The 13,586-nt window shown below is 37.1% G+C and overlaps 1 protein-coding gene across 1 annotated transcript in view; it reads left to right on the top strand.

Annotated features, from left to right (window-relative positions):
- FOXN1 (forkhead box N1) overlaps positions 1-12,052 on the top strand; it is a 20,863-nt gene extending 8,811 nt beyond the window's left edge. Inside the window, exons 4-8 of the mRNA XM_010291620.1 lie at positions 1,474-1,601; positions 2,415-2,511; positions 8,521-8,728; positions 9,272-9,799; positions 11,787-12,052. Coding sequence (XP_010289922.1) covers positions 1,474-1,601; positions 2,415-2,511; positions 8,521-8,728; positions 9,272-9,799; positions 11,787-12,052 — 1,227 coding nt within the window. The remainder of the gene's footprint in view (positions 1-1,473; positions 1,602-2,414; positions 2,512-8,520; positions 8,729-9,271; positions 9,800-11,786) is intronic.
- Positions 12,053-13,586: the final 1,534 nt, after the last annotated feature.

Here is a 13,586-nt window from a genome sequence, read left to right as displayed (position 1 = left end):
ATTATCTCCTCTCTTTCCCCTTTTTTTTTTTTTTTTCCATTGGCATATTTCTATCATGGTGATCACATGATAGGCCAGCCATTTCTTTAGTATGTCTTGAGAGCTGGACAGGCTCACAGATCTCCTGAAGAGAGAGCTTAGCACGTCAGTGCTTTCAGTTTTTTTCAGTTTCAATGCTTTCAGTCTTGCATGGTGATCACATGATAGGCCAGCCATTTCTTTAGTATGTCTTGAGAGCTGGACAGGCTCACAGATCTCTTGAAGAGAGAGCTTAGCACGTCAGTCTTGGGTAGCATTCTGCTGCTTGTCCCTAGGGGTGGGGTGAGGGTAGCATAAATGTTATCTGATTTTAGGTATCCCAGCTATTCTTTTTAGGTATTGGTACAGAAAAGAGAGAAAAAGAAACTGCTTGAGGTAGTGGCTAACAGCACTTAAACTCCTGGCCTCTTGGAGAAGCCTGTTTCTTGTCCTTGACTATGAGGGAACCATTGACACTGAGTAGCCTCACAGCTTCAGCACTAGTCAGGCAATACAAAAATCCACCTAGGCTGCCAAAGGCTGGGGAGGAAGAAATATCTCATATGCTACTCTCCTTACCCATGCAACGCCATCACTTGTTCTATAATGCATTCACTTTAATGTATATTCTGATGCCATCGGTCCCCTAAAGCTTTTGTACTTGTTGTTTGGTTTTCTTACTGCCTTCCTGATAACAGCAAATGGAACGGATGCTCTTGGGTGCTATACTCTTGGGACTAGATTTTCTACACTTAATTTTTGCCTTGTTGTATCCCTCTCCACCTAAAAAAACCAAAAAAAAACCTAGCACACAAAACCAAAGAAGGCTCTGTCAAAACTTTCCTGTTGCTTCCTATATTTTTAGTGGTTTTACTTAATAGGCTTATTTTTCTATGGTGTTTTAAGTACTTTACTCTGGAGTGGTTTCTTTTTTAATTTATATAAATAAAGTTCATTCATTTATTTGTCTGCATAGTGCAATGCTCAGGGGAGGCTGAAGAGACTAAGATACTTCAACCGGAAAAGAGATGGCTGAAGGGAGATATGCTTTAAGTCTGTAAAATTATGAATTATCTGGACACAACTAATAGCGTACAGTTACTCCAATTTTTCACAAGAACTCGGCAGCATAACAGGCAATAATGAAAGAAAATCCTTTTTTTACATACTTGAATTTGGAACACACTTCAACAGGATGTGGTAGTAGCCAACACATCAGTGAGTTCCTCCTCATACAAGCCTTGCTTCTTCTACTTCTTAAGCATTAACTAGTAATATTCATGTTTTCCAATCCCATGCTAGAATGACTTTAGGTCTGACTTGGCACAAGAGCTATTAAATGTTGGCAGAGGACAATATCCCCAGAACTAAATAGTTTAATACTGTTATTAAGAAAGAAATATTTTTGAGAGCTTGTTGCTAAGCCAGGTAACATCTCTTTTATTGTACCATCAGTATCCCTCGGGAGGCAGCTATCCTGTGACTTATATTACTTCTTCACACTACCCTTACCAACGAATTGCTCCTCAAAGCAGTCAAGAATCCCAGCAGCCTCTATTTCCCAAACCCATCTACTCCTACAGGTAATGAAATATTTTTTAAAGTCCTAATGTTACAGGAAATACACTGTTTACCCATGGCCTATTTCCAGCATAATTTGCAATAACATGCTTATTCTTATTTGTCTTGTTCCCAGTGTGCTCTGTCCTGTTTGTATGAATCACAAGATGTTCCAGACTCTGGGGCCAAGGCAGAGGGAAATGAAATGTTGTAAAGCGTGTGAACAGTCTTGATCACCCCCACAGAAGCTAGACATTTCTCTAATACAAAATCTTAGGTGTTGCCAATTTCATCAGCACAAGACTAATCACACTTAGTTGTCTTTTCCAGGACCTATATTAAAACTAATTTTATCCTCCAGTTATTAGGGCAAGGAAATGCCTAGAAAACATATCAGATATGCCAGTCACCACACAGATTTAGCCCCCAAATAGCAGTCCAACAAAGTATATCAGACAATTAAATTTTAATTATACCTTCTGTCAGTTTGATATTCTCTTTGTGGCGTTTACCAGTTTAAGCATTCAAGCACAACCTTAAATAAATACAAACTAGCAGGGTTTGAAGGCTGTGGTCTTGAGTCCACTTTCTATTACTTTATTCTAAACCCAGGCTGGACCTTCTATATGCTCTTTGAAAATTACCTTTAAAAGCTATGCAGTGTAAGGAGATTGCTTGTAAACAACTGAGTGAAAACCTTAAGCATCATCAGTATTCATGATACGACAGTGAAAGCCAGAGTAATTACTCCAGCTTAGTGTGAAAAATAGTCTCTTTTTCTGCTTATGAAGAGCCAAGCAGAACAGGTTAAAATAATTTTCTTTCTCTCCCTAAAGCATCCTGATCTTCATGGCACTCAAAAACAGCAAGACAGGGAGTTTGCCAGTCAGTGAGATTTACAATTTCATGACGGAACACTTTCCTTACTTTAAGGTGAGTTCCATGGGGAGGGGGGAAATCTCTCTCTAAGCTTACCTGGCAGCAGAGGGAATAAGGGAAGGGATTAAATATATGAAAAGGGATAATTTCTTAGTAGATTGATATCAAACCAGTTATACACTATACACCTTCATGATCACAAACTACCCAGCATTTTGGGCCTAGGCAGAAACGTGAACAAGACATGTGGTAATACTTTAACACAAAAATCTATTAAGAACTCTTCCAACTTTTAGTTTATGCAGATAACAAGTGGCCACTCCTCACTAACAACTCATAAAAAGGATAAATATTTTTAAAAACACATCCATTCCTTCCTCTCAGATCTTAAATACAGGCAGAACTGGTCTTGTGGCTTCCTGTGCCATCAATAGTACCTCCAGACTCACATGGAAGCAGAGGTTCAAGGTTATCTTGCACTGTTGCAGAGCTGGGATATCCATCTTAGGCAACTTCATTCCTTGCGTGCACTGTAGAAAGAAAAAAATAATATGTGATAAATGGTACTAAGCTCATAATTACACAGTAATGTTGGTGAAGGTAAGGGCATATGGTTTGCAGCAGATACTACTGAAATTAAATCCATGCTATAAGAGAATGGTCTCTTGCACTTGGAATGCAAGTGGAAAGAGATTAGTCAGCACATGATCCAAGAGCAAAAGGAGTACAGTTAGGATTTTTAAAAGAGCTACAATAGAATTGCCAGCTGTTGCTCAAGGCAGAGCTTTATTATTGCCTATTCTTCAAAAACATCTCACTGAAAGTCCAGATCAGGTGACCTGCAACTGTTAGCAAGGCCCAAAAATGAAACTAAAGCAATGCTTGTCTGTCCTGTTTCCTATTGCATATAAACATGAAGCAATTAAACAAAATTTAAAGCAGCTACAGAAAGGCAATTCAAACATTTATATTAAGAAAAGAACACTAATAATAACTAAAAATAAATGTTATGATACAATTTTTGGAATAATTTTGGACACTAGTTAAGGATAAATAATGCCTGCCAAAAAAAACTGAGCATGTCAGTAATCAGAGAAAACGAATACACATTATAATGAAGGAAGAACTGTTAGATCAATCACACTTCTGTATCACCAGATTTCCTTCCAAAGAAATCACTAGCTACTCTATTATTTGTTACAAGCAAGAGAAAGGAGAAAAAATAAAGAAACCTACCATCGTAATTCAAGAATTATCCCATCACAACATGACTGGTCATAATCCACTGAAACAAATCTGAAGCACTCTAACTTTGTCCCGGCACAGGGACACAACTGATTTTTAGGCTAAACATATGTGAAATTAAGTAATTACAGTAACCTAAACAGGGAAAGGAAGAAGGGTAGAACGGCACATGACAATAGAGTGAACATAGTAGCTGTAAATTTTTTTTAATTTTCAAAATGAAAATAAATTTCAAGATTTGTATTTTGTCCCTAACAGAATATTAACTCTATTTTCCATGCATTTACCACTAGTCAGCTGCAAGAAATATTAATAAGCCAAAGGAAAATAGCTTAAGGATTATTAAAAAGGTCCTGGGCCATAACATCCTGAAACTGATAGTTTGCAGAACTATGCTTCTTAGCATAATGCACAAATCATATGATGTACAGCAAAGTTATACATTCTCATCCAATTACTGTTTTCTAGAAAAACAGTATGAGTTTGAAGCACAGAGGTGGGAATATTAAAAATAAGCTTTACAGGCATGTCCACATTTATTCATCAGACCAAACTGAAATTAATTCTCCTCTGTCTTACAACACAATCAATTATAAAATTAATTGGCAGCTCACAAACCAAATGCTGCGGCTGCCAACATGCACAGAATTCCTCAGACACAAGACTGTGGCTCTGCCAGATGTCACCTTCCTGGTCCTGAAGTTAAAGTTATTCTGACACAGCAGAAACATTAGGGAGATAAACATCCTTTCCTCAACTATATATTGTGTGTAACTATTGTGTATTGCATGTATTGTGATACTTTGTGTGTAAATGTGTACAGATAGGTGTGTGTTCATATGTCTGTCTGTGTGTATACATACAGATGTGTGTATACATATGTTCATCTGTACAGTAGATATATATCTACCACAGCTTTAAATAACTGTTTTATACCTAATCTAAACTTTTCCCTTCATACTTATCAAAACTTGCTTGTTCCACAGGCAGTGGATTGCAGGGGTGAGGTTTGCAGATCCTCATGATTTTTTCTTAATTAATTTAAAAATTTGTGAGACTGTCATATGCATTATAGGAAAAGAATGGTGCAGGGATTACTACTGGAACATTCACTATTTTGTGACAGCTTTAGTTCTGCATTTTACTTACCAGTACACCCAAATGATTGAATAGTTCTATCCCAAACATCCTTAAAATAAGCAGGGGAGAATAAGCAAGCAAATACTATGCACTAAGCCCTGTCTAGCTCTGTTCTTTACAGCAGCCCACAGAATTATCAATATATGGCAAAAGCTAGTATCTTCTCCCCTCCCTTTTTGGAGAGTCTTCAGCAAGATAAAGTAATATAAAAATCAGCAGAGGACATTATGTTGTTGCTACCAGAACTCACGAAACAGCAGGATACAACAGGGGGAGGGGAAACAATTTAAGTTGGAGAGAAACAGAGTACAAGTGTACACAGAATCTTGCTGGGAGACATTAGATGATACAAGCCTAGTCAAATTAACCTGTATTCGCTGCCACAGCAAATTTAGTTTCTATGATGCAACAATCTCATTTCTAGTTGAAACAGAGCAATCCAACTCCTACGTCCTAAAAAAAACATCTACGCAGCTAATGTTGAATTACTCTTTGATGTACCTCTCCCTTCTCTTGAGACCTAGATTTAAAGAGAAAGGGTTTTGCAAGATCACTGAACTCTTTAAACTTCAAGAGGCGGTCAGGATCAATGGGTCTGTACAATAATATTTTTTTGCTTGTCATCCTTTTTTTCTTTGTAGTGATTAGTGAGCCTAACAGAAAGCTTTAATCTTGTTAATTGGAGTTATTGCCAGTGGTCCAAGAGGTTAGAAGGGTCTGTGGTCTGATGGAACTTAGAGCAGCAAATACTCTCTTGCAATGTCCGACTCCACACAGTTTCATCCACACCACACTGAATGCAGCAATGGCAAAAACGAGCCGTAGCAAGGAGATTCCAACTACGGGAAAGCAGCTTCAGTAGCCAAAGTTCAGTTCATTAGCAGACAATCAAATGTTCACTTAAAAAACTGGTGACAGAATTGTGACATGAACATGCTGCTGGAGTGTTCCTTCGAGGCCTATCTAGGTAAAAGGCTATTCTTCACTGCTCAGCAATATAAAGTTTAACGCAAGAACCTGTTCAACTCTTGGTAGCTGTCTCCATAATAAATCCATGTACTTTTTGCTCTTAGTTTCTAAAACTATCTCATAGTTTACACCCCCACACATTCTGAAAACCTCTGAGAAACACATGCCACTCCCATCTTCTCTGGTGCTTAGCAGAAACACTAATTATCCTGTCTAGATACAGACAGAGGTATGTGTAGCCTCATGTGCAGGGCAAGAAACATGAATATTCTTTCAGGTCAGCTTGTTCAGTAGCTACATACACATCTTACCTAGGAGGAAGAGTTTTATTTACTTTTGGAACTGCCAGAAAGCAACTTGAACATGATCTGCAATGGAGAAAAACTGATTCATCGTCTTTTGTATTACCCTATGGCAGAAAGAGTTTTAAAGGGTTTTTTGTTGGTTTGTTGCTGTTGGGTTTTTTTTAATAGAAATGCATGTTGTCTCACCTATGGCTAACAGAATAGTGAAATGCTGACATCAGGTGGGGCAAAAGAGTAGAAACTGTGCTGCTATGAAGGGAAAAGAGAGTCTTTTTTAGTAAAGAACATGTATTTCATTTCCAAAATCAATTCATTTTTTTTTAATGAAGAAAGGAAGTATTAAATTTGACCCTCAAATGCTTCAGTAAGGCTATTAATGCTTAACCCACAAGACAGTCCTTCACAACAAGCTAGGAAAGAACAGATTTTACACTCCTGACAAAAAGCAGAATTTCTGTCAAAGTGTGTTCAAAAAGTCATAATGTATCACGTGAAAGCAAAAATGCACACAAAGCCATTTATAAAAGATGGTCTTAGGGGAATTGTTACACTAGGCATCAATTAAAGAAACTATCAAAAACCTGGCTTTCTATGAGAGAAGGATCCCTATTAATGAAGCATAAGAATGGAAAGGAAACTTAATGCACATAAAAGGGAGATTTTAATTTTTAACCTCTTTAAAAAGACGATGGAAAATCATATTTATTTCTTGTGCTCTCGTTCAATAATTCTCTGTGGTTGATATAAATAATTATGATTACAAATATTTTGGGTTTGACAAAACAAAAATTTGCCACATTGATAGTGGCACATAGACAACTTCACCCATCTTTCACAGAGTTGTTGAATTTCTTTTAATTCTTATGACACATAGATGAGGATTTTTTGGAAACAAGAAAAAGCATCCAAAAATCTATTAAAAAAAAAGGAAAAAGGCCCCACATACACTAGCATTGAAGATCATTCTTTGTAATCCAATGAGCTCTAAAGTCTCTCTCTCTTGAGATTTCTCATCTCTGCAAATGCAGACCTTTTGGAAAGAATATCATTTGACTGACACAGGTAAAGCTATAATTTTTTTTTTAATTGGTTCTACAATAACCGGGGAAGTCTAGCAGTTGCCTCTATTACAAGGAAATTGGGTTTCTCAGGTTGATTCCTACCATTATGTAGCAAGTCATTTTCCTGCCCCCCTCCTTTTTTTTTTAAGATTATAGTGCAGTGGCAATGAGCTAAGACAGTTCTACTTAGATATGCAACAAATAGCATCATACAGTACCTACCAAAAGAAAAGCAAGGAAGTGACACATCAGGAATTTAATATAGGAATCTTCTGATATGAACACACATACTAATTTACCAAGCCTTAATGTGATGGGCAGTATCTTCTGGCTGCATGACTAAAGTAAGCAGAAATGAATGAAATCAAATAAACAAACACCAGAAAAATGCATAATGCGATAAAAGGATGCAGTGCCATTTCTTCAAGATCAGTATTTCAGACTAGCAAGCAAACAGGCATTTTCCATCAGAATCTGAGCATGACTGTTTTGCTGGGGTATTTCTGTCTTCATCCCTTACAGCAATATCGATTTTCAATGTTCTTTTACAAGCAATCAGGGGAAAAAAAAAAGATTGTAAAAATTAAATCGTATGAACAGAGGGTTTGCACTAGGTTTTCTTTTCTTTCCATTCTTGCAGTTGAATGCAAAAGTGTCCTCAAGGAAAAGAAGGAATTTTGTTTCCCTTATTGATCAGAAACGGCCTAAATAAAAGTAGAGGAATCTTTTAAATGAAACTTATATGCATTGTTCAGTTTAAAAAACCTTCCAGCTTCCACTACTGAGTTAAAAATAAATGCAAAGCAAAAAGTTGCAGTGATCAGATGTAGGAACCTGTCTCTCATCTACAGGGCTTGTGATTAAACCATTTGGTTATATAATTGGCTAGCACACAAAGTTACACCTACAGTAGCATGCTAAAATTCTTTTGAAGTCTGCCTGGACACTTAATTTGAGTCCAAGTAGCATGTAGTCCTTCAATGAACTGTTTGAAATTTTTCTAGGTGTTCCAAAATAGATTAAGAAGACAGATCTCCTGTTAGCGCACAGTTCCAGAATATAACTCTTTACACACTTCATTATTGTGGTGTGCAAATTCTCTTAAAAATCCAGCAGCCCTCTGACAAGGCCAACCTTCTTGCTTAGAAGATCAGTTACTATTTTATCTGATTCCTCTCTTCCCACACAACACGACTGTGAAATTTTTGTATCTTCTTTCTAACATACAAGTTTCATACTGTAAAAAGTATAATCTAAACAGCATTTCTTATAATCCATCAGTCAAAACAGAGAAATATATTTGGATTTTAAGTTCCATTCTTAGATTGGATTTGTTTTTCCAGACAGCTCCAGATGGCTGGAAGAATTCTGTACGCCACAACTTATCTTTGAACAAATGCTTTGAGAAAGTTGAAAACAAGTCAGGCAATTCTTCTCGGAAAGGGTGTTTGTGGGCTCTGAATCCAGCCAAAATTGATAAGATGCAGGAGGAGCTTCAGAAATGGAAGAGGAAAGACCCAGTTGCTGTAAGGAAGAGCATGGCAAAGCCAGGTCAGTAATATGCTAGTGTATTAGTTATCAAACAGTGGTCCCCAGCAGTTTTCTTTGCAATAGGTAACAAGCCATATAAGAGAATTTATACATGATTTAGAAAAGCATTTAAGAATTTTTCCTGGTTATAAAGTGATTGGCAAAACAACAACAGTAATAAAAAGTAGAATTAAGTAAGACCTGGGTTTGCAGGAGTGATTCCAAATAGGCACAAAGAAGCTTTGCCAAGAAAAGATTGTCTCCTGACATCTTACTAGACTTTAAGATAAAAACAACACTGAATAAGTACTATAGACTAAAATTTGAAATTAACTGATAAGTATCCAACTTTTAAATACAAAAACATGATTTATTACATACTCACTTGGCAATGATAATTTAGAAAAACATCTCAGGCTTTTGAATTTCTTATAGCGGCTAGCGCTTTTTTTTGCCATTCCACTGATCCATTTCCTGAGGAACACTAAAATTCTAGCTGCAAGCTGTGAAGATCAAGGCTCTGCTAAAAATAAGTAAGTCATGGACTTTTTTCTTGTTTTGTAGAAGAACTTGACACTCTGATAGGCGACAAAAGTGAAAAGATGAGATCTTCAATCGTGTCCTGCGGTCCGACTGGCGTTGCAAGTGCATCCCTTTCCAGACAGATGGCAGTCCAAGCCCATTCCTTATGCGAGCCCTCTCTTTCCTCCGGCATACCACAGCCATTACATAGCATCCACGCATCAGGAGCTCTACACGTCAAGAACCCATTACCAAATTTGCTCGGGGGGCAGCAAACTGCGTGCTATACATCACCACAGGGTTTTCCTCAAATCTCAAATACATTAATGCAACAGTCAGCCGACCCTCAGACCCTCTTTCCTTCTGGGGAGGCTCAAAGTGAACTCAGAACTCAGCCCAGCATCACCCAGGATTCCCCACTGCCGGCTCAGACCCCCCCCAGCTGCGGGGTGAAGATGCTGACAGAGCATTCCACAGCCAGGACGATGCAGGACACGCTCATGCACGAAGGAGATCTCAGCAATGACATCGATGCTCTTAATCCATCCCTGACTGACTTTGATCTCCAAGGTAGGTATCCCAAGGCATTCTTATTTTGTAGAGTCAGGCTTATTACATGGCATCCCAACCTGCATAAGATGCATTTGTGTCCTTTCTTAACTGCTTGTCCTTGCCGCTGCTATAAAGACCAGCTTACTAGGTTACATTATTTTGCACAATGTGGAATTTTGTATCTTTAAAAAGTTTCCCAAGAAAGCTACAGATTTACATCCAGAGGTTAAAAAACCCTGGACATTCTTGACCACAACTGCTCATATTAAACACTGCAATACAGTATTTAGAATGTTTTTTTTTAATTCAGATATATTTTCCGCCAAAAACTACTCAAGCACAACTATTTAGTGCATATTAAGAGGATTATCATGTGAGGGGAACAACGAACAATAATTTTGATTGAATTAATGTGTCAACATTTTTCTTTATCAATATTTATTCAAACACCTTCCACATCTCCGCTCAAAAGAATGCTATTTACTCCTTCACAAGGCATTCAAATGATCTCTGCCCTCAACAATTACATTTTCTGAGGCACGTCCTTAAATACTTAGGCATATAATGCTGACAGTGAAGTTTTTCGTGTTAAATAATTGAATCATCTTGAATGGACAGGATTTTGAACACTAAGAACATAGCTTGCCATGCAAAAGTAAGAAAAAAACCCCCACCAAGTTTATGCGTGTGTATATATATATGTACATATATGAAATAAAGCCTGTGGGTGCCAAATGACAAAGCTGTTGCTGCACCAAATAACATGCAAGAATTGCCTTCCTGCACAGACAAAAAGTAGTACACAAAGCAGCCTAAAAGACAGAGCAAAAAAACAGAGTCTTAATAATCTGCATGACTCAGCGAATGCAATTGCCTTGCCATTGTACTGTCACAAATATTCCACAATCCTGCCATGCCCAAATTCCTTTACTAAGATTAACAACAGTTTTTTGAATCCTCAGCTTCTCTCTCTTTCAGGCAGATGGATCTCACATTCCACTCATTTCTCTGAACCTTATTCCATTTTACTCAGTTAATCTGGAGCATGCTCATTTGTACTGTGAATATTCTGTATGCTTCACCAGTATGGTACTATTCCAACTTCCCTCTGTCCTTGCCCTTTATCTTAAAATATTTACAGTTATCTAACCTTTTTACTTTCTTTCTTTCTTTATAAAATTATCCAATCTCAAATTAGAAGTCCTAGAAGTCATGACAAGGCCTGCACTTGGAACAAAATCATCATACACACACAAAAAAAAAAAACAAAAAAAACAAAAAAAACACACTTCTAGCAAAAGGGCAAAGTATTATCCCATTTGATAGTCTGCAGGTGGTGGGTACACCTTTGGAGCAACAGTCTCCCTGCCACCACCCTCCCTGAAGAAATCTTCAGTAATGAATATGAAAAATACAGCCCTCCTGCAGTAATTTATTTAGTGTCCTCACTGTGATATGCACGTTCAACAGATACATGAAAAACTTTTTGGTGCACGTTAGAAAAAAGTAATACTTCAGATCTTTCGATTTGTCAGGTCAATCACATATCCAGTAATTTAGTTTGCAGTTCAGAGAATGCTACACTGCAAGAATATAAGAAGGCCATTTGTAAAGTAATATTATTTGCAGATTTGTCCCATAAAGTGCCATTAGCTCTTCCAAATCTTATAATGATAACAGAGGCAATTTCCTCTATCAAAATTAGTGGGTTTTTTTCAAATAGAAGTTATGCTTCATAAGGATACATTTGCAACAGAATCTTGCCAACTATCAAGTTAAATAATTTTCTTAAATTAATGCTGCTTTCTCCCAGATTTAAATTTATTTTTGAGACAGACAAATAATAACTATCTAAACAATATTTTTCCTTTCTCAGTCACAAGTGACTAAGAGTACCTACACATACAGCACACACAACTGTATAGTAACCAATTTCTCCCGTAAAATACTGTTTCAAAAAGCATATATGAAGAAAGTTGAATCAATCCACTTTGTTCTGTTATAGGAAATCTTTGGGAGGAGCTGAAAGATGACAGCCTAGCTGTGGATCCCCTGGTTCTCATTTCATCATCCCCAACGCCTTCTCAGTGTTTCCCTTCTCACTGCCAGATGGAAAACAGCAGCAGCAACGTCAACATCCAAAACGGAACCCCACACAGCAACGTACCCGACCTACAGCTCACTACTCTTTACTCTGCCTTTATGGAGTTGGATACAGTGTCTCCTGCCTACCTAAGTAATTCTGGATCCAAACCTATAGCACTAATGTGAACCACGCACCAACCTGATCGTTATTATTGTTTTGTCTAAATACAGTCCTGACCATCACACACACTTACCTATCTGATTTATGTCAGCTGAAACTGTGTCCATCGGAATAAGAATAATCTTTTTCCAGAACTCACCTGCAGGATATGTAGCTTTACTATGATAATTTTCTACAGACAGATACTAAAAAAAAAAAATTTAAAACTATTTAAAGATATTCTTGTTAACGGCTGAACTGGTCAACACCATTTTATCAAGGCACTCACCTTCTCCATCTTCCAGAAACAAATGACTATAAGAGGAAAACAAAGTATTGACTTTATTTTCTTTTTTTTTTTTTTTTAAATGAAAGCTGCTTGCAAATTAACATAGAAGTCAAAACAAACAATAACCTAACTTATTGCCTGGAGCCAACAATGTCAACAACATCTGCACAGATCACTAAAAAAAAAAATCTGCCTATTAAAACATTTATAGTCCCCTTGAAAGAAGTTCTGGGTTTTGAGAAACAACAACATAAACTGAAAATTCTGCAAGTATTAGAAGACAGAGGACTAGCTGCTGACAGACTATACCAAAGCAACAAATATACTTTAGTGAAAAATGTAAGTTTTACTGTGTTTAAAAAGAAATTTAAAACTGCTTTTTTAATAAAAAAGAAAAAACTAATTTAGTATAATTTTTACTTGGCTGGAAATTATTCACATTCATTCCTCTATTTTTAGCCACATAAGCTGTACAGTAAGATGAATTATTCAAACATTAAATGAAGATTTTGAAAAATGCTAATAAAAAAAAAAGAGAACAATTGTTGCAGTTAGCCAAATCCAGAGAGCATCTCTATTTTAACATCCAGCTGACATCTGATACATCCAGCAGGATTTATTATGATGCTGACTAGCCCTGGCATTAGGATAGCGCATAGTTCCTAACATGAGCAAAACTAAGGCATTTCAGCAGCCAGATTCTCAGGAACACACTTCTCTCTCTGATTTACCATAAAGGTGCTGCTTGTGACACAACAGAATAGTGTTTTATTTCAAGTGAAGCAATCTAAAAACAAAGCAAAAAACAAAAATTTGAAGCAAGAACCTTTAACAACACTAAGGAAAATAGTCTACACACCAAAGAAATATCAAAGTGTCTCGAATGACATCTCTATTCACATATTATGGAAACTCAGAAGAAACTATGGAGCTTACATTTGAGTCAGACTGGGTCACTCACCCTACGAAAAAGCAGCAAGGAATTACAAAGAAAAGTATAGACCAGGTAGAACAGTGAGATAGTATTGTTAAAACAAATGCATGCAAGTTTGATTAGCCTGCTTTCTCACAGCAAGGCAGGAGTACTGCCAGTTAAGACTGAAGCCAAACCCAGGTTCCAATCTACAGCCTCAACCATGCCTACTAGCCAGATTTAAAACAAAATCAGATTAGGGACAGACAGATAGAGAAGATTTAGGAAGAACACGTGATGCAATTTTGTAATCCCTTAGGCAGCTATCAAGAAATCCTCACTTCACCTGAGCCCCTCT

The sequence above is a fragment of the Phaethon lepturus genome, unplaced genomic scaffold (assembly GCF_000687285.1).
Source record: "Phaethon lepturus isolate BGI_N335 unplaced genomic scaffold, ASM68728v1 scaffold1247, whole genome shotgun sequence".
In the NCBI taxonomy this organism is placed as follows: domain Eukaryota; kingdom Metazoa; phylum Chordata; class Aves; order Phaethontiformes; family Phaethontidae; genus Phaethon; species Phaethon lepturus.
The sequence above is the reverse complement of the archived record's forward strand: the minus strand, read 5'-3'. Positions and strand labels throughout refer to the sequence as shown.